We start from the raw sequence: 26720 nt of genomic DNA on the forward strand, positions 1-26720 counted from the left end.
TTGATCAACCAGTTACCTTTAACTCACATTACATCAGATTACAGGCTGGGGAATCTGGATTAAAAATAACATATCTGATTGTTTCGTAAGAGATGTGATTTCTGATTTTAATCGCTTGCTTTTCTAAGAAAAAACTACAGAAAATATGTGACGTGTACGTCAAAGTATTCGGGAACTAGAGCTTTGTGTGTAATTACGAGAATATTCAGTATATCAGCAGGATAAAGACGCTACTTTACCAGAGAAAACATCTTAAAATTACGACAAAAATAATTATTTTATTGAGAAAAAGAAATCCTGCTGTGGCGTGACCGATCTGTTATGTAGATGTTTCCTTCAAATAGTTGCACGATCCTTTCAAAGTCCTGATACTGATAATAATTTGATGCATATACATTAAAAGATTAAATATTTCCGAAGTAAAACTTAACATGAGTCCTCATAAAATTTGTACTTTATTCTCCTAATATTATCACTTTGTTCTTGTATTATTTCGACTCTATTGTCGTCTAAAACAAAACAAAACAAAAAATCTTAACTTGCCCCAAATATCGTTGAAGAGTTGAGTCCAAAGTTCAAATAGATAAAAGCTGTAAAAAGCTGTAAAAACAAGATGGCGGCCTTGGGCGTGCTGATGTCACTCTGAACTGTAGCAACCAAAGGAGCGCAATGGTGGAAAATAAATAATCCAAATTTTCCAAAAACGTAATTTTCAAGAAACAAAACTTTTATTAATCAATAAAATCCATAAATCAAAAAATATTTGATGTCTTTACAGTTCATGGAAATTATCATTAAAGTGATTTTAAAGACTGAACAATTGAATTATTTGGACCAGTTAACTGTAAAATTAGTCGCCTGAACTGTGCAGGTTCCCAACAGACATGATTTATTGGCTGTTATTCTAAAATGCTGACGTGTCCACGATATAAAAATATAAATATAAATCAGAAGTCATAAAAATGGAGTCCCATAATCCAATAGTCCAACGAAGAAGTTGTTCTCTTTATGACTTAATTAGCTTCATATTGTTGTTCTAGAGTAAATTTCTTCTTTATGACTTTTTTCCGTCCATCCAGGTTGGCAAATATTTGTTTCTGGCGATTCGTTTCATTGTCAGCCATCTTGTTTCACATCAGGTGTCTTCAACCTGTGGCTCATGATAAATGGGACAAGTGACAAAGAAACTACAAAATCGTATTATCAACTTCTGCCTACAAACTCAGAAAGTTTTCAATACAAAACAAAACAACAAACAAGAAAAAAAGTGAAAAATTTCTGAGTTTGAAAAGTTGTCAATTTTTGACTTTTTTTGGGAGAGCGGGGGTCAGAAATTTCCAAGTTTTTTCCTAGAAAAAGAGTTTTGTTTTTTTTTGGTGGAGATTTACTACTATTTTTTTAAAATCTACTGTACAATGACCATAATAAGCCTTTGTAAGATGTTTTAAATATGCGTTTAATAACAAATACTGGGTTAAGCAGTTTTTTCTCAATTAATAAACTGATTTCCAATTACAGAATGACACTAAAAATAGCAGTAATACTGTTTTAAATCTATTTTTATCATTGTGTTGTAAATCATGTTCTTTTCTTCATTTTCATTTTCCATAAGTTTTAACATCCCACAGAAGGAAATATATCCGTCGTTTTTTCTGCAAAGCTTTGATGTTTTTCCTTATTTTAAAACCTAAAAACAGAAATAAAATGTGATTCTTTAAAAATTACAACACGTTTCCTTAAATAAATATAAAAAATATCAAGTTTTTCTTTTTTTTAAGTTCATGCAACATTTGTGGTTATAAACAAATCTTATTTAGCTGGACTGAAGCGCCTAATTATTGTTTTATCTTATCATTACACTGACTACTTGCAAAGTACAAGATGAGATATGAAACCTTTCTGATTACATAATAATGTCTGAATGCACTTATCTTTCAAATGGTTTCCTCAAACCAGAAGTTGCATTCTTTATCTATTTTCTGTTCTGGGATCAGATTTGCTCCAGAACTGATCGTCCCTTTTCCAAAGGTGGACTCCAGTTACTACTTTGGTGACTAAACACGAATTCAAATCATTTATTAACCAAAAGTTTTGTATTTTGTAGGTCAATAAAATGTTTTTAGTTTTTTATTCCCAGCAACAATGATACCAGCAAACACTGCAGGAGTTAATTTGTTGGGCTTTTCCTGTCAAACAAGAGCATTCCTCAGGTAATAAATGGGAATGTTTACAGCCTAACCTGAGGCAGATGAATGTTTGTGGAAGAAGGAGATACGGAAATGTCCTTTCATGCTTCTGTTTGGAGAGTAAATAGTGAGTTTGGGAGGAACAGGGAGCTACAACGGCGTAGCAGAGATACTGCAGACAGAGAAAAAAAGAATCTCTTAGTTTTTTCTGCCTAAAAACTAAGACATTTTTTTCACATTAGTGTCAGAAAGTTTCAACAAAAACTTGGACATTTTTTAGTTTGAGAAGTCAAAAATAATAATAAAAAAAATTATATGAAATTTCAAAATAAATCTCAGAAATTTTTCAGAGAAAAAAATCTGAGAAATCTAGAAAAATGTCTGAAAGATCTAGACAAATCTCAGTTAATTTTTTTTAAGATTCAAACTCAGAACTAAGGAAGGTTCTGAGTTTGAAAAGTCAAAAAGTTGCTAGTAAAAATTCAGAAAATTTCAATTAATGTCAGAATTTTTTTTAGAAACAATTTGGGAATTTCAGAGTTTGAAAAGTTGAAAGTTTTCTAGAAAAAAGTCTGAAATTTTCAAATGTCAGATTTTCTAGAATTTTCAACTTTGTAAATTTAGATATTTCCATGTTTACTTTCTAGAAATTTTCTGAGATTAATCTAAAAATTTCTGAGTTATTCTAGAAAATGTTTGACTTTTTCTAGAAGATTTCTAAGATGAATCTAAATATTTTTGAATTTTTGGCAGGAATGTATCCCTCTTTATTCTTCCTGTTACGCTGTCGTAGGTGGATGATTAGCTGTGTGTGAACTAAGATCCCAGCTGCTGCTTCTCAGACATGCATGTTGAAGCATGAGAAGATGATGACATCATCAGCTGTTGTTCTGTTAAACCCTGAAAGCTTGACACCGAGTTTGTCTGCACAGAAAGCATGAAAATGAGAGTGAATCATTGTGGATCTAACAGAGTTACGACCTCAGCTCCTCTTACTCACATCCCAAACGGTGTGTGTGTGTGTCTCTTCTCACTCCATATACGGTCGCGGAGCGGAGACTTCCCCACCCAGAGGGCGTAGCAGCCGTCAGTCAGCTGAGGTTAGAGGACGATGATGGATGACCTGGAGGAAGCCGCCATGAGGCAGAAACAGGTGAGGATGATTAAATCTGCAGCTCATCAAACAGCTGAACGCCAGAATGATCGTTCAGGTGCAGACTGAACCGTTAAAAGTCAGACAGGTGAGAGGTGTGACTAAGAAAAGTCCTCCTGAAAGTGAAGAGCGTCGCCCGACAGGCTCAGACGAAAACTGATGCACCGATGACAAACATGGCAACATTCAAAATGACCAAACGCCAGTGGATATCAACGCAAAACTAAAGCAGACCCCGTCAGATTTTAACCAGGAACAAACAAACTTCTGGGCGTTGGCCAGTAAATCAGTAAAATGGTGGTTTCTTCTTGTAAATTTCTTTTACTTTTATGAGATTTGGATTCTTTTGCAAGTGGGAAAAATAATTATTCCAATAGTTTATTGGAACAAACCAGACTTTTAAGTGCTTTCCACAACTTTTTCAAAAGGTTGAGGTCAGTTTACTCTGATCCCCAGAACCACAGTAAGGCTCGACTTAAACGTCAGAGTTTCAGAAATACAAATGAATGGGAGCCAATACAAAGTAAAGAAACATAACATGAATAAATGTGATCAATAAGGCATGAGCATAATGCTGATATGTCTAAATGTGCAGCCTTTACCAAATTACCTGTAATATTAAAAAAATACATAATAAAAAAATATCCTAACCATTCAGTCGTCTAAGTACTCAAAATATATTGTGACAATGTTTTTAAAAAGAGGCACTTAATTAATTAATTTCTAACATTATTCTGAGTGCGGAGAACCGGCAGGCGTCTTTGATTTAATGTTTATTTCAGCCTCTGCTGCAGTAAACTGACATTCATCTGTAAAATTATATTTAGTTTTCTGATGTACAAAATATATTTGAAGGCATTCTGGCAAGATCTTTGATATTTAATGAAATGTTTACTGGCTTATTTCATTTGTAAAAAAAATAATTAAGGATCAGAAAATATTTATCTGTAATAAAGTAGATATTACGGCCCCCTCTGGTGAGGTCCATGGTCCCTCTGGTCCCTGGACCTTACCAGAGGGGGCCGCTTTTCTACGTGGCCCTTTTCTACTGATGCCCATTCTACATGGTCATTTTTTCCCCTAAAAGTCCAAAATTGCCAACTTTTACAAATTTTCAGTTTCAAAAGTCAAACTTATTTTGTTACTTTTCCATCTTAGAAATTTCCAACTTTTTTTTCTAGAAAATTTCTGAGATTAATCTAAAAATGTCAGAATGTTTTAGTTGAATTTTACTCCTGTCTTCTGTCTACAATGCTGTTTTGGAAATGCTACCCATATTTATTATTTATGAGAGGGCAACAGTTTGGGAAAGATGGTTGAAACTGGGGCACATTTGGTCATTTCAACATGACAATAATCAAAAACACTTAAAAATTGTTTCTGGAGCGGCTAACATTAAGCTTGTCGTATGCCTGGATGTTGCGGTGAGGCTTTTTATTAATTTATTTTGTGTTTAAATGGTTATCAGCCATGTTCTCCCTCGCAGCCTGTTATAAACGGACACTTGAACGCATCACAGACAGATTAAACACGTTTATTTACAAGGCCTGGGTCAGACATCATCACACTGTACAATGTAGAGAACAATAATCACAATAATAAATACACAAACACCAGCAGATAAACTTTCTCACAGGCACTATTTTTTCTTACGCAGGCACAGGCTGATTTTACAGAGAGTTTAATGACCTTCAGTCTGTTTGACTGCAGACGACGTTGTGGGAGAAAACCTTGATATGCAGCTAGAATAAAAATAAAAATGCATTCCTCCCCATTTCAGCCAAATTCAAGTGTTCTGCAGAGTGGAAATGCAACACAGTGTGCATTTTTAGTTTGCTTATTGCGCTGTGAATATACTCGTTTATGAGCGTCAGCAGTTTTCTCCTCATTCGGGGATTTTCATGGTGCAAGACGTAAGCTCTGAAGCGGCTCTGGGCGTCAAACCATTCGATCAGAGGATTGTGTCGCAGCTGCACCATGGAGACGAGGCTGGTTTGTTCGCTCTATTACTAAATACATAGTTAGTGTTTATGTAGTGAATATGTCTTATTGCTGGAGAATTGCTGCTAATGATCTAATTGGGCTCAGAAATATTTAAATAAGAACAGAACTCGTCCACGCTTTAGAACATATCTAAGAGTTATAGACATTAATCATGCTAAAACAAAAGCCATGCATGAATATTTGTCCTGGAATCTTAATAAAATCAATAAAAGTGGAGTTACAGAGAGGTTGAGGTCAAACCACATACAGTCTAAATATATCCAGCTGCTGCCGGGAATAATTACTGGTTTATTCTAAAGTAAGGTAAAATGGAAAACCTTCATTTGTGTATGAAAGTACAGTGTGAAAGTATGGAGGAACAAAAGTGCCACTAAAACCAAAAAACCTAAATTTAATTAAATACATAACCCTATGTAGCAGCACATTCTAAATGTTTGTTTTATATAAATTACCATATAATAATAGTATACTTATTTATATTAAAATAAGCCAAAAATTGTGTTTTATATTTTTTTTAAATATGCAAAATTGATCTATTTATATATTAGGGTCAGGGATTTAACAAGTTAGTTTCAATTAATTAATTACATTTAACCTGGTAATTTTAACACAATTAACTGCTTTTGTTAAAAACATAATCAAGTCCCACTAGAATGCTGTAGTATCCCGCACTATTACAGGATGCTAAAATAACTGAAGAACTCTTAAAACTATAGATTAAAAAGTTTTAGATGCTTCCCATAATAAATAAGAAATAAATTCCACATTTATTTAAGTGTTTAATACATTATTGAACCGTTTAATAATGAACATTTATGTATTTCCATTTTTATTTAAAATATCAGCTAAATCAATATTTATTTCACATCTTATTCGTGCATTAATTTGTGGCCCTTGATAAAAACGAAGTTTTCAAAATGTTATGTTTGGCGCCCCCTGTAGGCAACTCTTCAAAGTGCACCATAATCATTAAATAAAACTGCAGAACGACTCGGGGAAAAACACCAAAACGGTTACCTGTAGCACTCATTTATGAGCTGAACCAAAACCAGCCAGACTAAAGTAAACCTAAAAGGCCTGTTTTTACGTTGCTCAGACCTCCACAGCAGGATCTGAGCCCAGCCCCTGCACCTGCAGCGCCTCCTCCCTCTTCATCTTCGGCTTCTCTGTCCGGGTATGCCACACCAGCACCTAAAAATCAAACGCACACAATCAGAAAGCCTGCTAACATGCTGAGCAGTTAAAGCGCAGTTTCATTCAGTCTCTGTGACAGGAACAGCAGCTGCAGCAGCGAGTCGTACTTTAGTGCAGTTGTCTGCTTTGGGCTCCAGCTCGTCCGCTGTCACCAGACCCTTAAGCAGGCTGCTTTCCAGGAAGCCCATTGGTGCTTCTCCGTCAAAGCAAGCGTCCGGATTGGCCAGGACCAGTTGGAGGGACACCGCGAAGCCGGCCATGTCCATCGGGAACGGCCGACTGGGCCGCCAACCGGTGTGGAAGCGAACCACCTGAAAGGAAGCATCAAGTATGAAACTGATGATCTGTTAAGACTTTGTGATACTAATCACTAATCTACTGTTAACCCTGTAAGATCCTGTTGTAATATTTCTATTTCAAATAAATAACAAAAATATAAATGCTGGTTTCCCCCCCAATCTTAGAGACTGAAACCTGTTGTTCAATCTTCGAATGATTTTTACAATGTCTAGAAAATGTGGGCATATGTAATTTTTATGTGCAACACTTGTTCAAAATGTTAAATATCATCATATTTAATAGTGTCATACAAAACATTGCGAAAAACAAACCAAAACAAAAATCTGAGAACATGATTTAATGTCCAAAGAATTCCTACCAAACCGTCTACCAAGTTGAACTTTATTTTTTAACCTTTCTTTGAAAATGTTTTTCTATTTTTTTTGTCTCTGAGGGTTAAAATAATGGAATTCTATGACATTGATTTGCAAAGTTGCATCTATATCAGTGGTGTCCAAAATGTGGTTAGAGGGCCATTTGTGGACCGTGGACTGACTTTATGAGTCAACAGACAATGAACTTAAAAGCCTTTGAACCTTCTGACTTTTTATTAAAGCCTTCCTGGGCTTTTCCAATGTATTTAACTTATTTTTCTACATAATTATTTTGTCTAAATTGACACAGATGGAATTACAAACTTAAAAATCCTACTTATAAGAATTTAATGCAACAAGAGGCACAAATGAGAGTGGAGGGTTATGAACTGGTGGCTTTTGTGTGAATTCTTCCTTTATTAAAAGAGGGGTATAAAAGTCTGTGCAGAAACAAATTAATCTGTTGCTGGAGGGGTAAAAATATTTTTTTATTTATCTGTTTATTCTGACATTCAGTCTGTTGTCGGATTAATCTGATTTATTACAGCACAAATAAAAGCTTATGTTTTTTTCCTCAGTCGAAGTTTATTAAAATGTCTTGAACTGAATTTACAGCCTGAAACTTAAGGAAGCATCTTAACAGAGAAACGACAACCCACCTTTCCTCCTTCAACCACGGGGCTCTCAAACTTCATCCCACCGACCAACCCGACGGGCCACACAGAAACCCGCTGAGTGCGCCTCATCTGACAAACACATCAGGTTACGCAGAAGAAAAAAAAATCAAGCACTTTTCTTAACATAATTTGTTACTGTTATTACTAATATCTTGTGATAGTGTTAAATATAACAAAATGCCATGTTTTAGAATGTCTCACTCACCATATACAGAAAACAAAAACACTGAGATAACAAAATAAGTTGCATTATCTTTAATAACTTGTAACCATGAAAGAGAAGCGGAACGGAGCAACGGTAAAAGCAGTGAGATCGCGAAATTAATGCAAAGTTTGGATATCGGAGCGACTAGTGGCATCTACTTCGTAATTAGTTTTCAGCTGAGTGGTTTCTGTTCTGTATATAAAGGATTACCTGAAGAATGAACGCGCAGCAGGCAGTGGCGCTCTGTTTTGAGCTGGAAAACGAAGAGGGGAAACTCGCAGCCGCAGTCTGGGCGCAGTGAGGATTGTTATGATGACGATGGCGGATCGATCGTTCTTATTAGCAACTGACAAAGAGTATCAGAGACTGAGAGTACAATGAGTTCCTGGCAATCTGAGAGGCACCTACTCAGAGGTCCAAGCAGAGGAATAGCGGCGCTGCGCAGCTGCAAGGAGTCGATCACTACGGGGTGAGGCAGAGCCACTCCTCCAGCAGCTAGTAGTAAACAGCTTACAGCCACGGCTAACTCCGGGAGCCAAGGTAGAAAAGCCTTTTCTCTATAGTCCAAAAGACCTTTTTTACTCCGAAACGCAGCCACAGTATGTCCAAAATAAAAACACAAGTGCAATCATTTGCATATTGAGAGTCTACAGAGGCTGATAATCTCCCCACTCAACTCCTGGATCACTGTTGAAACTTTGAGTTTTATGTCAAATCCACATGAATTAAATGACGGAAACTAATTTTCTCACTGCATCGCTGATTCATTTTGTCCAGCTGTAGATTGTTAAGACTGTCCAATCAGAGTCAGGTATTGTGTAGTTGGTGCTTTTAATCAGTTTTCAGTTAATTAAATCCAAGTATATGGAACACAAAATGTCACTAGAATCACTCTGTCCTTCTAAAATTTTTCAGAAAATCGTAAAAGTGCACAGAATAATTTTGAATTATATCGTTTACCAAATACTGTGATACATATCGTATCGTGATCAGAACATCGTATCGTGAGATTGTTGTATCGCTACCCCCCTAATGTTTAATGGTGCAGACAGTGATTTTTGACAAGAATTATATGGGCAAATGCCCAGGGCATTATCTTTTTAGATAAGCAGAGCAAAGAGTTTGTTCGGTTTTTAATATTGGTTAAATTTATTTCAGCTCTAAGTATTTAATATCTATCTATGGGAATGTGAATCTTTCAGATCAATTTGAGAAGCAATTTTGATCATATTTCACATTTTATTGTGTCATGTAGCACAGGGCGCTGGTCTTGGTTTTGACTCGGTCTCGACTTCCTTCGGTCTTGGTCTTGTCTTGGTGTCGGGTTAGGTGGTCTTGACTACAACACTGCACAAACCTCTTCGAACAGCTGCAGGCTGTACGTGTTGTCATCATCGGCGAAGTAAACCACGCCCTGCTGACCGTTGTCCCCCGGCTCAGTCTTTCTGTCTTCTCTGAGCCACCGTAGTCCTTCATTTCTCTGCTCGACCCCACGGGGTTTCAGCCAGCTGGGGTCACCCTGAGGTCAACAGCGAACAGTCAGAGTAAAATGGTTGAAAACATAAAACCAGGCTTTAATGTTGTGTTTCAGTTTTACTCGGAACTGGGACTTAGTTAAGCATGTCTTGGTTTTTATTCATATTATTTTTGGTACTTTATTGCCAAATTGTTTTGTTGTTTTTATTATTATGATGCTGATTTTTTAAATCAAACTGATTTTGATTTCTTGTCGTTTGTCCATCTGTGATGTTATGAATCACTTTGGTCAGCTGAGGTTTATGTAAATGTGCTACAAGAATAAACTTCGACTTCACTTGGACGCCCAGCGAAAATACAAGGGGGACTTACGCATAATTCTTAATTCAGATTACTTTTAGGAGTATTTCTTACTGGGCTGTACTTTTTACTTTTACTTGAGTAATTTTATTATGAAGTATTTCTACTCTTCCTTGAGTAAAATTAAATTTAACCAAAAGTTCACCAGACACAGATACACACCTGCAGTTTTTGTTAAAGTTTCATAAGTTTTATTTTGAAAGAAGCTGATTTGGAAAAATGTCTTCAGCCTGATTTTGTTATTTTGTGTAACTTATGGGATTTATTGTGATTTTTTCTTAAACTACCAAAATTTTATATTTTAATCCTTCTGATGAAGTAAATTTTAAATATTAAATCACTGATAATTTGATCAGTTACTCAGTACTTGAGTTGACGTTTTACCAAATACTTTGTTACTCTCACTTTATTAATTTCTTGGATGGCTACATTTACTTCTACGCAAGTAAAAATATGTGGAAATAGTGCTGTTTTTACTTGAGTACAAATTTTGGGTACTTTGCCCGCTGCTTACTAGTCAGAATGTGAATGCATATATCCTAAATTATCATTCGGGACGGTCAAAATGTCGTTTTAGATATCTAGAATGTAATCACGGATAGTCAAACCAAACCGATTTTATGCTAAAATGACGCCTGCACCCACCTCCTGCAGTTTGCGCTCCTTTGCGGTGGGAACGTTCAGATGCGTGTAGGTCAGGCCGCTCTTCATCAGGAAGTTGGAGACGAGTGGCGTCTTGCGTGGCGAGTCCTCAACCAGGATCCAATGCAGCTGAGGGACGTGAAGGAAAGTCTGGGACAGACGGGTCAGCTCGGCCTTCTGCACCAGTCTGCGACGAGGAGGAGAAGACGGCCACTGAGAAACACTTCTGGATCAGACATTGACTATCAGCCGCTTTAGCTAGTGACGCTCCTAAAGACGCCATTATGTGAGTCACTGAGTGAGTCACTGACGTCCATAAAATCAGAATGTTCCAATAAGGGATGAGCAGGAATCTGTCGTAAAAATGATCGTAGAGCCTTTCTTAGCCGATTTCTATAAAATATGGCTTGAATTGAGGAATTAAAGCAGAGAAAATTCCTTATGTTTTGATATGTATTCCCTAATCAATCTATAGTTTGGTTTCTGTCAAGATGCAATGACTAAGCGAATTTCTCTTATTCTGGTTAATAATTTAATTTTACATAATTTCCGTTGTAGGAGACTCTGTTGAAATTTAACAAACTATATCTGCTATACTTTATGAAATATTTCATCCTATTTGATGATTGTTACGAATATTGCAGAGAATAAGTCCAGTTTTGTCGTTTATTTAACTCTTAGAAATTACAGCGACTGCTGAGCAAAAGGAAAATAGCGCCAAAAATAGTTGTAAAAGAAGTTAAAACCGCTTGTAATTTGCTTTTCTTCGCTCTGTGTCGGTTTTTACGCTACACGCAGACCCGTTGCCACGGCAACCGACGGACAAAAACCTCGCGCGCTCACAGCGCAGAGATTACGTTCAAGTGCGTCAGGAGGAATCAACACTGTAAAACCGTCCAAACCCCAAAATGTGAACATTATGCCTGTTACGGCTTTATGAAAGTGTCACTTTAACTTTCTTCCCACATTTTGTAAAGTATATCAACGGTGACGGCGACCGAAGGAACCGGAGAATGGAGGAGGGATACCTGGCATAAGTTGGGGTGATGACAAAGATGGTGGAAAGCGAGGATTTAGGAGGCTGCTTCTTCTCTGGTTGCTTCGCCTTCTCCAGCTGCCGTATCTGGCCCTGGAGGCGGTAGAGCTCCTCCTGCAGGCGGGATATGGCGCGGTCTTTCGGCAGATCGTGCTCTGCGCAGTCGCAGTGCTGGCCTGGGCAATAAATCGATTTAATCACTCAATAGTATTTTTAGTTTTTGAAGACTTAATATTTGGAAAATCTTGTGTTTCTATAGATTGGAATGATGTCAGCACACCCAGAATCGCCATTTTGTTTGACATAAAAAAGAATATTGATTATGTTTTAAAGACATTTCCCACATGTTACTTTCGGTTCCTGAAAGTAAGGTGGGAATATTTTGTCCAGCTGCTGTGTTGAGCTTTCAATCATCTGAGACCCTTCTGCCATGTAAGAAAAAATAAAATGAAATCTAAAACTGAGAGAAAACATTGCATCTGAAAACAAGTTGTGAACTTATTTTATTTCAGTTTCGAATATTTTTTCTTCAATTTATTTATTTGAACAAACTTTATGGCACCAATTTAGCTCCATATTTTCTGGCTATCCTACCTACCGAGCTGCATCAATGCATAGATGAGACCCATCAGGGAAACCATGAAGTACAGCACAAACACAGTCTTCAGCTTCAGCTTCATCCTCGCTGCCATGGTAGCTCTGAGAAGGAAATAGATCAAGTTAATGTGAATTCAAACAAAATGAAGACGTTTCTTCCCCAGGCAGCTTTACTTTTAACCCCTAAAGGTATCTGAGGTTTAAATAGCACGATAACAAATCAGTGGGAGAGAAGGCTAGGCTAACATTTAGCATCACTCACCAGAGGCGGGAAACGGGGTCAGGTAAACTTAAAGCTTCGTGTCATCTCGACTAGATGTAAATAAAGGTCGCTCAGAGTATCAAAACCTCCATTCATTATTGTGTCTGATCAGGGCATTTCTGCAGCGAAGTGCACCAACAACGTCCGGTGTTAGTGGAACCCCATAAAGAGTCCCCCTGGAAACATCTATGATTAGTTCCGAGAGCGGAAAAATAAAGATGTTTACCAATTTCTATACAGGTATAGTAAAATATTATAAACAAATTTTTTTTTTTACAGTTAATTAACCAACATATAAACATGAAAACTATGTAAATTATAAATAACTAGCTATAATTATGTATTTTATTCTTTCAAACTAGATATGACTTAACACTTATGAAAAATTAAAACTTTATATTTATGCAACTCATCTTATGTGCTATAATTTATTTTATGCTCTTTCACTTTTTCAAAGGTTACCGCAATTAAAAATCCAAAAAGTACCCACCTCATGGTTCGTGCATCATTCCTCAAATGAGAAAAAATGAGGACATCATTAATCAGAAATGTTAAAATATTAAAAGTTTAAATTGCATTATAAATAATAATGCGTATTATTTCAAAATGAGATATATTTTTTTTCAAAAATAAAAACCATGTAAATTATATAATGTAATCCATATTGCTGTTTTGAAATAAAATAGTTTTTACAAGTAATTACATAAATGTATGTATATCACAATTTATGTATATTATAAATTTAAAATCAGATAAATATTTTCAGTTAACCATACTTAAACTATAGAAAATGAAAACCTACTTTGTAAATGATGTATTAAGTACAATGTATTATTTTAAAATCAGATATAGAAATAAAAGTCAAGTTAACTCTTTTTGAAAATGCCAAAATACATTTATAATATTACAAATAAGTTAGAATATTTACTCATTTCTCATATTTTCTTGTATCTTTTTCTAAATAAATCTGATAAACTATAATTTTTTTATTCAATTAAACTTCACTGTTTAGTAAAATGTATAAATCAGATAATTTCCCAAAGCAATACATGCAAGTGGAAAATAGAAGTATTTCCTTTATGTTTATGTCCAATAAAATAACAGAAAAAGGGAAAATTTCATATGAAGTCAGACAACTTTCCTTTATTTGTAACATACAAATAAAACACTGACAAGGCAGAATGACTTTCCCTTTCATTGTCACTGAAACAAGCACTCTCAAACATGGCGTTTGTTTTAATTGAACATCACCTTTTTTTAAAAAAGCATTTCGCCCCTAAAAGGCTGAGAAAAGACGAGAGGATGGATCCACAACAGTTTATATATATTTATACTTATGTACAGAGAGGAAACAAAAATGAAGAGAAGGACGTTGAAGAAACCAAAAATACTCACTGTAACCAACTGGTTACAGAAATTCTCCTCAATCCCCAGTGAGGGATTTTATAAAAAAACAAAAAAACAGCCTGCAGCAGATCTAAATTTACTCTCATGCACTGTCACATTTTTAAAGGAACTGGAACAAACTAAAACTGAACAAGTTACTTACAGGGATTTCAGTGTTTTCACTATTCAGGTTGTGTTTAAAGTCTTTTACATATGAAACAGACTCCAGATCAGAGCCAACAGGACACTGAAAAGATGATTGACTGACCTGAGAGAGAGAGAGAGAGAGACTATGCAGAACAGCATTGATCTAATTGTGACCTATATGGTACAAAAATGTGAGTTATAGTAGAAATAAGCACGTTGCCTGGTCCTTTTGTCCTTTTCCTGATCACTGAAAAAGACAGAAAACTTTTTCTTTTTTAGTTGGGAAACAATCAGCAAGTCTCACATCATATTCAGTCAGCCGTGCAGTTATTTTTGTGATTCATGACATTTCTGACCTGTGTAGTTTTTCACATTTCAGCCTCCAGTTTCACATTTTACAACAGGCATCAAAACCGTACAAAAACTTGATAGAACCGCTTACGAAAGAAACAAAAACAATCTTAGAAACATACTAACCTAATACCCTCATCATGATGCTGGATGGAGAAACTTCCCATCTACTCCTCATGCATGCATTTTTAAAACAAACAGTACTGGATGTAAAACTAAAGAGTCTCTGGAGGGAGAAAAAAAGAAGCAAAAAACAGGGTTTCTGATTTATAACAGCACATGAATCAGTCTGAAAAATACCCTCAAGTTTATTTTTTTTTAAATAAATGGATGTGAAAGTAACCTTAAAACAACTAAGCTAAACTTATTACTTTTTGGTGAGACGATGTTATGCATATGTGCAGAACAACTTGCTGCACCTCTAAATTAAGTCTAAATTTCATGCAGCTGCACGTTTTGGCTTATGTCTGCTGGTTTAGAAAATTTGCAAAAGGAATTTCAGAGCTGCCGTTTCATCATTCATCAATATATTGATGAATGATGAAAACAAGTTAATACTGGGGAACGGAGAAGGAATGACGCTTAGCTTCCAATCAAACAATCCTCTGAACTCAATTCAGGTCAAAATCAATATGATTTTAGACGACTGCATGAACATTTTGTTTATGTTGGCTCTTTAGTTATTTACTGATGCTGTTCTTTTTCCAGAGTAGATTGATTATACGCCAAATAAAACAGGAATTTGGTGCTCAACTCTAAACACAGGATCTAATATTTACATACATGTTTATGATTTATTAACTGAATGTATCAATTGTTGTGTGGAGCAATCAACAAGATTCTGGTTTAATTCTGGGTGTATCTTTCACAATTCGTATCAGATATGGAAGAGTTTCTATAAATTAATCAACAGCGTAACCCTCAAATGTAAAAATTGTTGAAGTTGGAGCTTAATAGTAACCCGTTTCTTTACATTTTCTACTTCCAACAAGAAGGTCTCTGCTCCAAAACGGACACCATTAAAAATGACTAAAATTGTCCAGCTAAATGGTAAAAACTTGGGAGTCATTAACCTTTTCCAACAGATCAAAGATCGAAAACATGGATCCAAACTGGGTCTGGAAGGCTAAACCGGACCAACATCAAACCAAGAAATCAACCAATATAAACAAACTCTGCAATGTCTAATAAGATGTCAGATGTGATTGAGGTACAACTGGCTATTAATAGGAGTGAATGTAAATATTTGAGCCTGTATGTACACTGCAAAAACAAATAAAAGTATTAGTTCCACTGACAGATTATTTCACTTATCACAAAGCATTTTCTTGTAAAAAAAACACAAATCTACCAGTGGAATTTATACTTTTTTAAAATCAGTATAAAAGGAATTATTTAATTAAAACAAGTTCCTATATCTTACCAAAATGTTACTTGTAGGTTAGTTTTATCTTATTTAAAGTGTACAAAGAGATTTGCACAAGAAACTAGACCAAAAAGAAATGCTTTGTAAGATTTTGTGTTTTTTCTCTGTGGATTAGGTTTTAAGCTGTGCAACCATTTCAGTTTTCTGCTGTACAGTTATTCCACCTGTGGTGAGTGTATGTAAAGTTGTGATCTGAACTCTAAATGTGGCATCATAACACTGATATCTGGACCTCTGAAAAATGAGGTGAAATGGTCGAAAGGATCTTCCAGAACTTTCAGGCACAGAGGACAGGGAAACGCGAAGGAGAAACTGGAGCGTGGGAAACCGATTCAGCATCATAAAGCGTTAAAAGAGAGGAGGACAAGAATAAGTAATCTAAACTTCTGGATTAAAAATGGTAATAAAATAAAGAAAAATTAGGATTAAAGCAGCTTCTATGTAAATAGAAACAGGGAATGATGGGGGATTGAGCAGATTATAGCAATCCTGCGACCGTTTCCGTAAGGCAGGGAGAAACATTCGTCATCAAGAAGCTGCAGCTTGTCGACACAAACTGGACAACTCATTCAAGTTTCACACCTGCTGTCTTGAGTCAGGACATGATTTAAAGCTTTTCAACTGACTAGAGGCTGAACCAGCACAAGTATCGGGTCTTAAGCCACAGAATCAAAGAATCAAAACGACTCGTTACACTGCAGAACATGAAGAGACGGGAATATATCTACGAACGGCAATGAGACCATGAGTAGGTGAAAAAAGAGGGAGCGGGTCAATAAGTTGGGAGGAGAGAGAAAAGCTTGAGCTGCTTTCCGTCTTTGCAGCAGGAATAAAAACAAACGCACACAAAACAGAATCCTGAAAAAAGCCTATCAGCATCAGGACTTCCACCTGGGGCTCGTTTCTGACGCCGTTCACTCCCCCACCCCAGAAAAACGCTCCATCATCCACACACACGCACAGCTTTCGAAAGTCGTCGCCCATCAGTGGCAGCAGCCGCCGCAGTGGCCGCCACCGTGGGTGTGGCCGGCGGACGCCTCGCCGTGTTTGGTCCGTCTGCTCAGGATCTCGTAGGAGCAGTCGTCGCCGCAGCAACCGGACATGCTCGGCGAGGTTTCGTCGATCTCGAATCTGTTGGAGGAAGAAAAGTTTGTTATTAGTGCAGCAGAGGCAGCAGTCAATTTTTACACATAATGCTCAGCTTTTACAACAAAACAGAATGTTTGAACTATAAACTCAGCTGGCAGTTTATAGGCAGTGTGTTGAGTTTATAGGGTCAGGGTTTCTACAGGTTTCACCGACTCAAGTTTAAGACTTTTTTAGACCATTATTAGTAAAATTTAACACCTAAACTGCAAAAACACAAAATCTTACCAAGTATGTTTGGGCAAAATTCTAACACAAGTATCTTAGTATGATTAAATAAAACAAAACTAACTTCTGAGCACAATAAAGGAGCTTGCTATATCAATAATAAAGTCAATAATTATTTAACAATGATGAAAAAATACTAGTTATAAGTTAAGTAACCTGCCAGTGTAACTAGTACTAGTTATTGACTTAAAACAAGCTCCTATTTTTTGCTGAAAAGTTACTTGTAAGTTAGTCTTGTCTTATTTCAAGTGTACAAAAAAACTAGAAAAAAAAATACTTGGCAAGAGTTTGTGTTTTTACAGTGTATATTGCGACAGAGATGTACAAAAGAAACACAAGCTACCGAAATAGTAAAACTTTCTGGAGGGTTTTGTGGCTCTTGGAGCAGTTTTGTGCTTTTCACATGACATATTGCTCTATAGCTAGCTAGCTATAGAGCTAATATTGCCAGCTAGCTTGCTAATACTTTCTAGCAAGTATTAGCAAGTTACCGGTAGCTTATTGGTACCAGCGGTCACAGAACGCATCGAGTGAAGATGTAAATAATCCTGCCACAACAAAATTTAACACCTGTGATTACATTTTAATTACCAACTTGCATTTTCTTTAATAAATTTAAAGAACTTAATTTAAAGAAATTAAGGCTTTAATCTTAATTAAGGCCTTACTTTTAGATAAATGAAGTCACGCATTTTTAAGACCATAATCAAATAAATTTAAGACTTATATCGCAACAGAAACGTAAAAAAGAAATGCTGTAAATTTTTAGGGGTTCTTTTGTGGCTCTTGACAGCAGCTTTTTGCTGCATATAGCTCTCAGGATAGCTAGCTAGCAAGTGTTAGCAGCCTTTAGTCACAGATCGAATTGAGTAAAGATGTCTTCACACAACTCAGATTTTTGTCAGATAGAAAGGTCCTGCAAAAAGAGTCTACATAGAATATACATAGAATAAGAGAGATTAAATAATCCCACCTTGACAAAATTTAAGACCTGTGATTAACATATTTAAGGCTAACTTACATTTCTTTAAATGAATTTAAGATAATTTAAGGTCTTGATTTTAAATATATGGATATAAAACTTTTTAATTGATGCACAGACAACCTGAAAATATAAAATAAGAATTGGGAGCGTTGGAGGATTTTAGCTGTTTTTAAAATCAGTCTACAATTTTTCTTTTAAGTCAGATAGGATTGTGCTCTGTAAGAATTACATCTTTCAGTATTTATTGAAATTTGTCCATAACCAGCTCTTGTACTCACTGTAGAGCTTCTCTGAAGAACTGGTAAGCCCCGTGGTTGTGCTTGAAGACCGTCAACATCACCTTCTTCATCTGCGTACTGAGTGGAAACAAAAGGACAAACAATATTAGTTTATATATTCACCACCTGGAAATAATAATCAAGATCAAAGTACTTGCAGGCCACACAAAATATATATATATTTTTAAAGAATAAAACTCCTACATCATTGTAAATTTGTTTTATTATCTGCTCAACAACAAACATATTTTAATGAGATGAACAAGATAAAATGAAAACCATTAACATATAAGCCATATTTTGTGGAAAAATGAAAAAGTAGTATGAATTTTGTAGAGAAATGAAATGGGAATCAAAGCACATCTGAAAGATCAAAAAAAAAGGTCTTTGAAAAGTTTAATGCATCTAAAACTGCTCTTAAGTAAAAGTTGCTGAACGTTTGTAGTCCTACTTACTTTTTTAAAAACAGGACATTTAAAACCTGATTAACAAAAGACAAATAGTTTGTGTTTTCCATAGCATTGGCCATTTTATGGTTAGAATATGTCAGTGATAATCTTACACACAAGCTGTTAGAGATTTTTTGGTATTATCATTTTATTTTCTTACTCTAGTTCACATTAAGTCTATAGATCTTTGTGATTTTCTGTTTAAAGTGTTCTCTTCTTTAAATGACCTGGAGGTCACTACTGTCTGCTCAACTTTACGAGAAATAGATAACACTGAGTTTCTCAGACTTTAAACCCTTTTGCAAGAACACCTCCTAATTTAGTAACCACCTGTGAGCAGTCGTATATTGTTTTCTTGACAGTATTGACCAAGATTTGAACCGGGCTCAGACCTTTGATCAGATATCACATCTGGACCTGGGTTGTTAGATGTTTGGGTTAGAAGCTTTACGACCTCTGTTGTTTTTCCTGACTGCCCCATTGCCTGTCCTTCTTTGACAATAAAAACAGGAGCCGTTGTAAGGGCAGCCCAGAACGCTCTGTGGAACTGATCGGAGGAGAAGTTTGATAGAGCCTTCCCTTTTGCAAAAGCTCCACGTAAAATTCATATACGTTGTCTGTGGTTCTTTCTTTTATTTAGGTTCGAAAGGAAAATACCTATCACAAGCAAATAAATAAAGATTAAAACATGTCTATCAGCTGTCTGGTTAAATTTGTAACATTCTTGATTTGCAGTTGAGGGGGCCGCACAAAATCATTTCAAGTAACACAAATGGCCCCCAGACCATACATTGGACATCCCTGATTTAAAAAGGACAGTTTAAGTCTTGATGAAGGAAGGGGAGGAATCTAAGGACTCTATGTAAAACCGTGGCTGCGGTCTTCACCTGTTAGCGATGAGCTGCAGTATCTGGATGAGGAACTTTCCGAGCCCTTTCCTCCGCACTTTGCTCTCCAGCTGCGCCTCGTAACTGCAGAACAAACGACGCATGACAAACAAAAACAAAACTCGCTTCCGGGGTTTTTTTTATCTGGACATCCGGAGCATCCTACCAATATAAAACCTCTTCCCCGCACTCCACGTCGAATCGGAAGTGGGAGAAGGCCAGGGGGGTGGAGTCTGCGTCGCGGGCCAGCAGGTACCACGCCCTCTCGTCGTTCATCTCCTCCCTCTTTTCCCTCTCCTTCCATCCCCACTCGCTCTGCTCATATCTGCAGCGACAGCAGAGAGGAAGCTGCTCTGAAACCTCACGAACTCCAGAGAGATTTTACAATCATCTCCACTGGATTGGAACAAATTAGGAAAGCAGGAGAAACTTTGCTAAAGAGTAAGAAAAAACAGAAGACGAAGCAATTGGCATGACGCCACAGCAAGATCTCAAAAAATGTGCAAAGAATTAAAGTTTTTCATTGTTTGTTGGTTTGCAGTTTTGTTTGATTGTGATTATCAGACATGTATGTAATTAAACACTAACTTGGCTTTTCACAAATTCATAATCTGTTAAATTATACTTGATTACATCCAATGTCCAGGGGCTGCAGGTGGAAATTAGCATTTTTGTTGTAACCTGGCGTCATACATCGCTGCTTTTCATAAAAAGGTTAATGAAATGTTGCACATTGTCTCTGTGTAAACAAACAGTAAACAATATGACGCCATAATTGTACAACACAGAATTTTTTTCTTATTTCTAAGAAAAAAACTAAATTATGAGAATAAAGTTGTACGAGACAAGCCATAACAATACAAGAATAAAATCAAAACTATGAGAATGAAGTCAAAATATTGAGAATAAAGTAGAAATAATACAAGAATAAAATCAAAACTACGAGAATAAAGTCAAAATATTGAGAATCAAGTAGAAATAATACAAGAATAAAGTCAAAAATATGAGAATGAAATAGAAATAATACAATAATACAAGTCAAAACTATGAGAATAAAGTGAAAATAATACAAAATAAAGTCAAAATATTAATAAAGTCAAAATAATACAAGAAAAGAGAGAAAGTGATAATGAAGAAATAACACAAAAATAAAATCAAAACTATGAGAATAAAGTAGAAATAATACAAAAATAAAGTCAAAATATTGAGAATAAAGTAGAAATAATACAAAAATAAAGTAAAATATTGAGAATAAAGTAGAAATAATACAAGATTAAAGTAAAAAAAAGCATGACAATAAGGTGAAGATAACGCAAGAATTAAAGAATTAAAGTTTTTAAGTAAAGTTTGTTTTAAGTGCATTTTCCCAACTGACAACATTTAATCTTGTTTTCCAATCATTTCCCACCAAATCGCTCCGACCGCCGGACTTTCGTAATGATAAACCCAACACTTTTGAGGTTCAGTTCCTCCAGGTGAGCGGCGTTTACTGCTGATTGGTCGGTTACTGCCGAACCCACTGGATGGACTGACAGGTGGCGTCATGCGAATCAATCCCGTCTGTGTTCAGTTTTCTTAACTACAACAGAACCAAACTTCTTACAGCGTCTGCATGTTGGCTCTGGTGAGTTCGAAGGCCCACTCCACGGCCAGCGGGTTGAGCGACGTCACTCTCTTGCACTCTATCTGCAGGTTCAACCTGCACCAGACGAAAATCATCAGTTCAGCGGCATCAGAGACGAGGAAAGCTGGAAAAAAACGTGCGGAAACTGATGCGTACCCGTTTCTGTCGTACTTTTTGAAGGCTGGGAAAGCAGCCAGAGGATCGTCAAGCTGTAAGGAGGAAACAATTATCATTTATTTTATCATTAAGCATCAAAACACAAACACCGTCCTGGTGGAGCCAAAGCCAAACTTTTTCCCACTACTCTCATTTCCATGGAACAATGACACCAACTATTATTTTAGTAATCGACTAATTTAATCACACTGTTAAATATCCTTTTGAAAATACTAATAAACAAATAATTAAATTCCTTTTTTAAATCAGAAAACAAACATTTTATTGTCTGACAGGATTTCTTGATCATTTGTAGCAAAGGATGAATTTATAGCTTAAAAATTATTCTAACAGCAACATGGAAAGATCAGCTATTTCTGCTTAATTTAACATTAATACAATGGAGATGATTATTTTTTTAATCAACCAATTAATAATTGGGCAGCAAAATGTGCTTAATAGGAGATTTTTTATGTTTATTTTCTATAAAATTTGAACACGGTGAAGCTAAAACTAGGAGGAGTTTTGGCTTGTAAATATATTTACAGATAAAAAAACTTTTTTTTCCCATCTTAAATGCAAAATGTTTATCGTTTCTGTACAGTTTTGGTTTAATTACTGATCTGAGTGTTTTGTTTTTTCAGTAATTGGCCTTTTTTAGAGTCTGTATACTCCAGTTTATCATCAATTACTAAATTAGCTGCAGATTATTTCAATGATCGATTCACCACAATTAATCGTTTCAGCAATAATCACAAGAAACAACGAGGCAGGAGAGTTTAGACGATTCCGCAGTTTATTTATTTGCTTAACGCCGCCGCTGATAGCAGGAATACAGAAATGTTTGTTAAAGGTTTGTAGGGGAGCAGCTGCTGTTCAGCCAGTGGATGATGCTTGTAAACAATCTTCACCAGATTGTTCAAATTCAAACACAACTGGTGGATTTAATTGTGTATGGAGAGGCATATGGAGTGTTAATTATCAATATTCTTTTAGTACCACATGCCATCCATACGTTCATTTGAGCAAATACCTTATTGGCTGCGTCCACCTTTGCACACACAGCGTCCATCGCTGCCCTCTCCTCCAGACGCCGGGCTTTCTTCTCCTTCGCTTTGTTGGATTTCCTCTGAAAAAGCAGAAAATAAGGAGGAAATGAGGGCAGACTACATGACTTTATGGAGCGAAGATAAGCGGAGGAAAAGTAAAAACACTTTTCCTCCAGAATGAGACCAATCATAACATGGCATAAAACTATTCTTAAATGTTTTTATCACATTTTAATTGACAAACTTTGATCTAAACTATTACTAGTGTTTGGTTTTCTGGCTGGAAGGTGAACCTCCAGCAGGTTTTCCTCCTCATTTGCGTCGCATTTGGGTCCATCTTACATTCGATCAGCTTTCTTGTCCCTAATCAATCAGGAAAGAGTCTCCACAGCATGATGCTGCCACTACCATGTGTCACAGTGAGAACTGTGCATCCAGGGCACAGGTACGTGATATGGACTTAAAAGTTTTATCACAATATTTTGTGGTACTGCAGTGAAAACAAGGAGTAAAAACTAGAAACGTGTTCCATTACTTTTTCTTTTTTCTCATATTTATCCAAACGTGGAAAATAATTAAATAAGAGTCCATACTTTTCAAGATGTTTTATCTTACACTTCACAGTATTGCTAAACTGTTTTGGTGTATCATATGAAACCCAGTTAAAATACAATGAAGTTTGCCGTAACGTGAAGATTAGTATGGATGTTTTTAAAAAACACTAATTGTAATTTTATTTTTTTTTTAAAAACACAACATATATATATTAATGGCAGAAGGAAATTAAATGCATCTCATGTAACAAAAGTTTCTTCAAAGTTTATCACATTTGGTATGACAGATATTCTAACAGACTTGGGTAGAAATAATTGACGAGAATGAGGAGGAAATATTACAAAAAGTGATTACATTTAGCAAAAAATATATGAATTGGCCAAAAAACATGGTAAAGTTTTTAAAATGTGTATTGCAGATTTTAAAAGCCTGAATGTCAACTTCGTTTTGACCAGATATAAAAGTCCTCACTGCTGAGAGTCGGGCTGAACAACTGAATTAAGCACGTCATGAACATTTGATGCAAATATTCTGCTGCTATGTGATAAATATTAATAGCTTGTTTTGCTGCTTTGTGCACAATAAAGTAACAGTAACATTTATTTTTTACAAATACAAAAACAAATAAACCAAAAGAATCTAAAAACATGAACAACCCAGAAGATTACAAAAAGAAATATGATCAGATCAAATGAAATTGTTGCATGTTTGCATCCATCTATGCGAACACGCTAGCGTCTTTTGTTGTGGGACAATTGGGTAGATGGATGTTGGAAGGATGGACAGACCTGGATAGACTGATGGACATAAGAACAGACAGATTCACAGAAAGAGATGATTCATGTACGGTTTGATAAATAGTCAAAGAAAAGATGGTGGACAAAACAAATAGATGATGGAGGAAAGTGAACAGCTTGGCCTGTCATAACAAATTTTGCGGGACGATAAGCAATCCCTTAAGTTATTGCGATAAACAACATGGTTGTTTTGAGACTATTTTTAAAACGGCATAATAATGGAAGAACACATTTTCAAAGATCATTAAACTTTAAGTGCTAAAGAATATTTAACTCTGGAACTGGAAGACGTTTTCAATATCCCCAATAAATAAACAAAACAACAGAAACAACAAATAAAATGAGTTATGAAGTTTCTGTAAACGAAATTGTCCTTTCAAAAAAAGGGCGAGATGAGACTAAAACACCAAATATGACTTTTGTCATTTAGTTTTTGGTAGAAAGAGAGAGAAAAGGAAAAAACAAATCATGCTAATGGAAATTATTGATTTTATTCTAATTTATCATGCGATTAATTGATTTATTGCTTATTGCAATAGGCTTAGGGACAGGACAGTTTGACAGATATATAGACATTGATGGATATGTTGATTTAACATAACTACTGGAGAATGAAATAGGAATTGAAGGGGGAAAAAATACATATTTTTCATACTTATTCTGTGGAAAACACTTTAAATTAAACTCCACACTTTTTCCAAAGCCTTCAAACGTGAATATCATCCATAGCATCATGTCCTGCTAGTACAACAACTTGTGCAAGCAGCAAGAATGTCAAACCCTGATCTAATTTCTGCGTGTTAATAAAGTTTGTTGTTGTGTGTTTAAAGTGCCGAAGTGATGCGTTCGCGTTCCACCAACAAACAAGCAGGAATTAAGCAAGAAAAGTGCTCCACTGCAGGTGTTACACAGCAGGAAATGATGGGCCGAGTCACTCCTCGTGCAGCATATTTATTCAGTTTATGCTGTAAAAAATAAAATACAGCGGTTACAGTAGCGCTCCCAACATCCGCTGCAACAAGCTGTCCTCTCTGCAATGGCGGACTCCTACAGCCTGCCCGAGCGTCACCCGCTGTTGCATGTGGTACTACAACAAATACACATGCTCTCTACTGACATCACTGTACATCTACATCCAACATACTTTCATTAACTCAACTGCACTCAAACAATACATAAGTTTAAAACACATGTTGCGGCCCTATTAAGCCGACCCACCGAGCCCACATAAGCGCGAGCCAAGCGTGAGCCGTTAGCCTCGCTACTTTAGCCTGGTGCTAACTCCTGCTTTATATCTAGCTCAGTAATACAGCTATACTGAAGCGCCTTTGTTGTGTCATTCCGTACCCATCGGAGGCTACTGACGTTACGAGCTATACATTCTAATACTCAGCTTACCTGTAAAAAAGAAAATACAGCGGTTACAGTAGCGCTCCCAACATCCGCTGCAACAAGCTGTCCTCTCGGCAATGGCGGACTCCTATAGCCTGCCCGAGCGTCACCCGCTGTTGTATGTGGTACTGAGCGCCCTCCGATGGCGAAACCAGAACATTGTTAAATCTAATAAACATTAACTCTAATAAATTCTAACGCTAGGCTGTGAGTGATCATCACCAAAAACAAAATGTGGGGAGGGAGGCTAGTTTCATGACTCACTTTCCTAGTGCCACACAGGCCTGAACAGACCCAGGAACAATCAAGAACTGGAATGCACGCCGAGTTGCCAACTTTAGCTCAGGGAGCATTAACTGTGTACCAGGCACAGACTGAGAAAAACACGTGGATGGGTTTATTACGACTGCAGGGGAAAAGTGGGGGAACAACCAGAAGTTTGACTGAACACGTTCAGATTGTGTCTGTTAGGAAAGAGGCGAAAAACTCCCAGAAAGCTTGACATTTTTTTGATTATTAGCAGGTGGGTGAAGGCAACACACTCGGGCCTTTGTGGCCAACACAGCCTGCTAATAACATCACAACACACTCGCACATAAATGTCAGAAATGTGACGGGAAATGACGTGTTAATAACAGGGGGAACTAGGCAAATTATGCATGAGCTAACACTACAATGCTAACTAAGCTGTCTGGATGAGGCCAAACACCTTTAGCTACATCCATCCACCACCACCATCATCATCTCCTTTCATCCTCTTCCTCTCATCATCACTCACATTTCAAGGCAACATAAAACAACAAAAACATAACTCACCCCCATTTTTTTTTTTTACAGCTGTGACTTATCGTTTTCTTCCAGGCAAACACTCCTCTATTGTCCCGGTGCCGCTCAGTTATTATTAGTACCGTGACTCCGACCGCCAGAGGAAAGAAAAAAAAGGGGGAGCAGATTAATGTGACAATGATAAATAAGGTGCTAACGAAGCTAGCTGCATACGTCGCCGAAGTGGCGGCCAGTCACAAAATCTGACCTAAATCGCAAAGAAAATCTTTTAATTCCTATGTAAGCGGTCGCATTCGCGCCAACACAGCGACGTTGAATTCATTAGGGCTCCTTCCTCTAGCCTCCCTCTACGCTTTCTTTCTTTCTTTCTTTCTTTCGTTCCTCCTCTCTGTCCCGTGCTGCATTCACTTGTTCCTTCTCCCATCGGAATTTTCAAACTCCACGCCCTAACTAAACACTAAACGCGTCCAAAGCCCGATATTTTGCCTCTAAGCAAACTTATATTTTAAATACATGTAAATTTACACCTTTGTAATATGTAAACCTGTGGCTTTTATCACTTAATGCAGTTATTAAGATAAATACGTATTTTATTCAACTGAAGGAGGCGATCCCTTTAAGAAACAGACACAT

The 26720-nt window shown here is 36.4% G+C and overlaps 2 protein-coding genes and 1 long non-coding RNA gene across 5 annotated transcripts; 1 reads left to right on the forward strand and 2 right to left on the reverse strand.

The window, feature by feature from the left end:
• Positions 1-4857: 4857 nt before the first annotated feature.
• On the reverse strand, positions 4858-12618 carry b3gat3 (beta-1,3-glucuronyltransferase 3 (glucuronosyltransferase I)). Its single transcript, XM_028038191.1, has 8 exons — positions 12446-12618; positions 12185-12285; positions 11579-11762; positions 10554-10737; positions 9430-9591; positions 7850-7936; positions 6645-6848; positions 4858-6534 (listed from the first exon to the last, which is right to left on the reverse strand). The coding sequence occupies exons 2-8, from the start codon at positions 12276-12278 to the stop codon at positions 6436-6438; spliced, it is 1014 nt and encodes a 337-aa protein (XP_027893992.1). The 5' UTR covers positions 12279-12285; positions 12446-12618; the 3' UTR covers positions 4858-6435.
• Positions 4864-16233, forward strand: LOC114157309 (uncharacterized). The gene is made up of 2 exons (XR_003598121.1): positions 4864-6430; positions 15830-16233. It is a non-coding gene; the product is annotated as an uncharacterized LOC114157309 (long non-coding RNA).
• naa40 (N-alpha-acetyltransferase 40, NatD catalytic subunit) lies at positions 15785-26448 on the reverse strand. 3 transcript variants are annotated; one of them, XM_028038192.1, is made up of 8 exons: positions 26118-26448; positions 22542-22637; positions 21509-21561; positions 21332-21427; positions 19895-20053; positions 19729-19812; positions 18393-18470; positions 15785-16886 (listed from the first exon to the last, which is right to left on the reverse strand). In XM_028038192.1, exons 1-8 carry the CDS (start codon positions 26121-26123, stop codon positions 16739-16741), a joined length of 720 nt encoding a protein of 239 aa, XP_027893993.1. In that variant the 5' UTR covers positions 26124-26448; the 3' UTR covers positions 15785-16738. The 3 variants fall into 3 exon arrangements, with proteins under 3 accessions (XP_027893993.1, XP_027893995.1, XP_027893994.1); XM_028038194.1 differs by lacking the exon at positions 26118-26448 and adding an exon at positions 25308-25414; XM_028038193.1 differs by lacking the exon at positions 26118-26448 and adding an exon at positions 24878-24991 and having other exon boundaries at positions 22542-22640.
• Positions 26449-26720: the final 272 nt, after the last annotated feature.

The sequence above is a fragment of the Xiphophorus couchianus genome, chromosome 14, assembly GCF_001444195.1.
Source record: "Xiphophorus couchianus chromosome 14, X_couchianus-1.0, whole genome shotgun sequence".
NCBI lineage: Eukaryota > Metazoa > Chordata > Actinopteri > Cyprinodontiformes > Poeciliidae > Xiphophorus > Xiphophorus couchianus.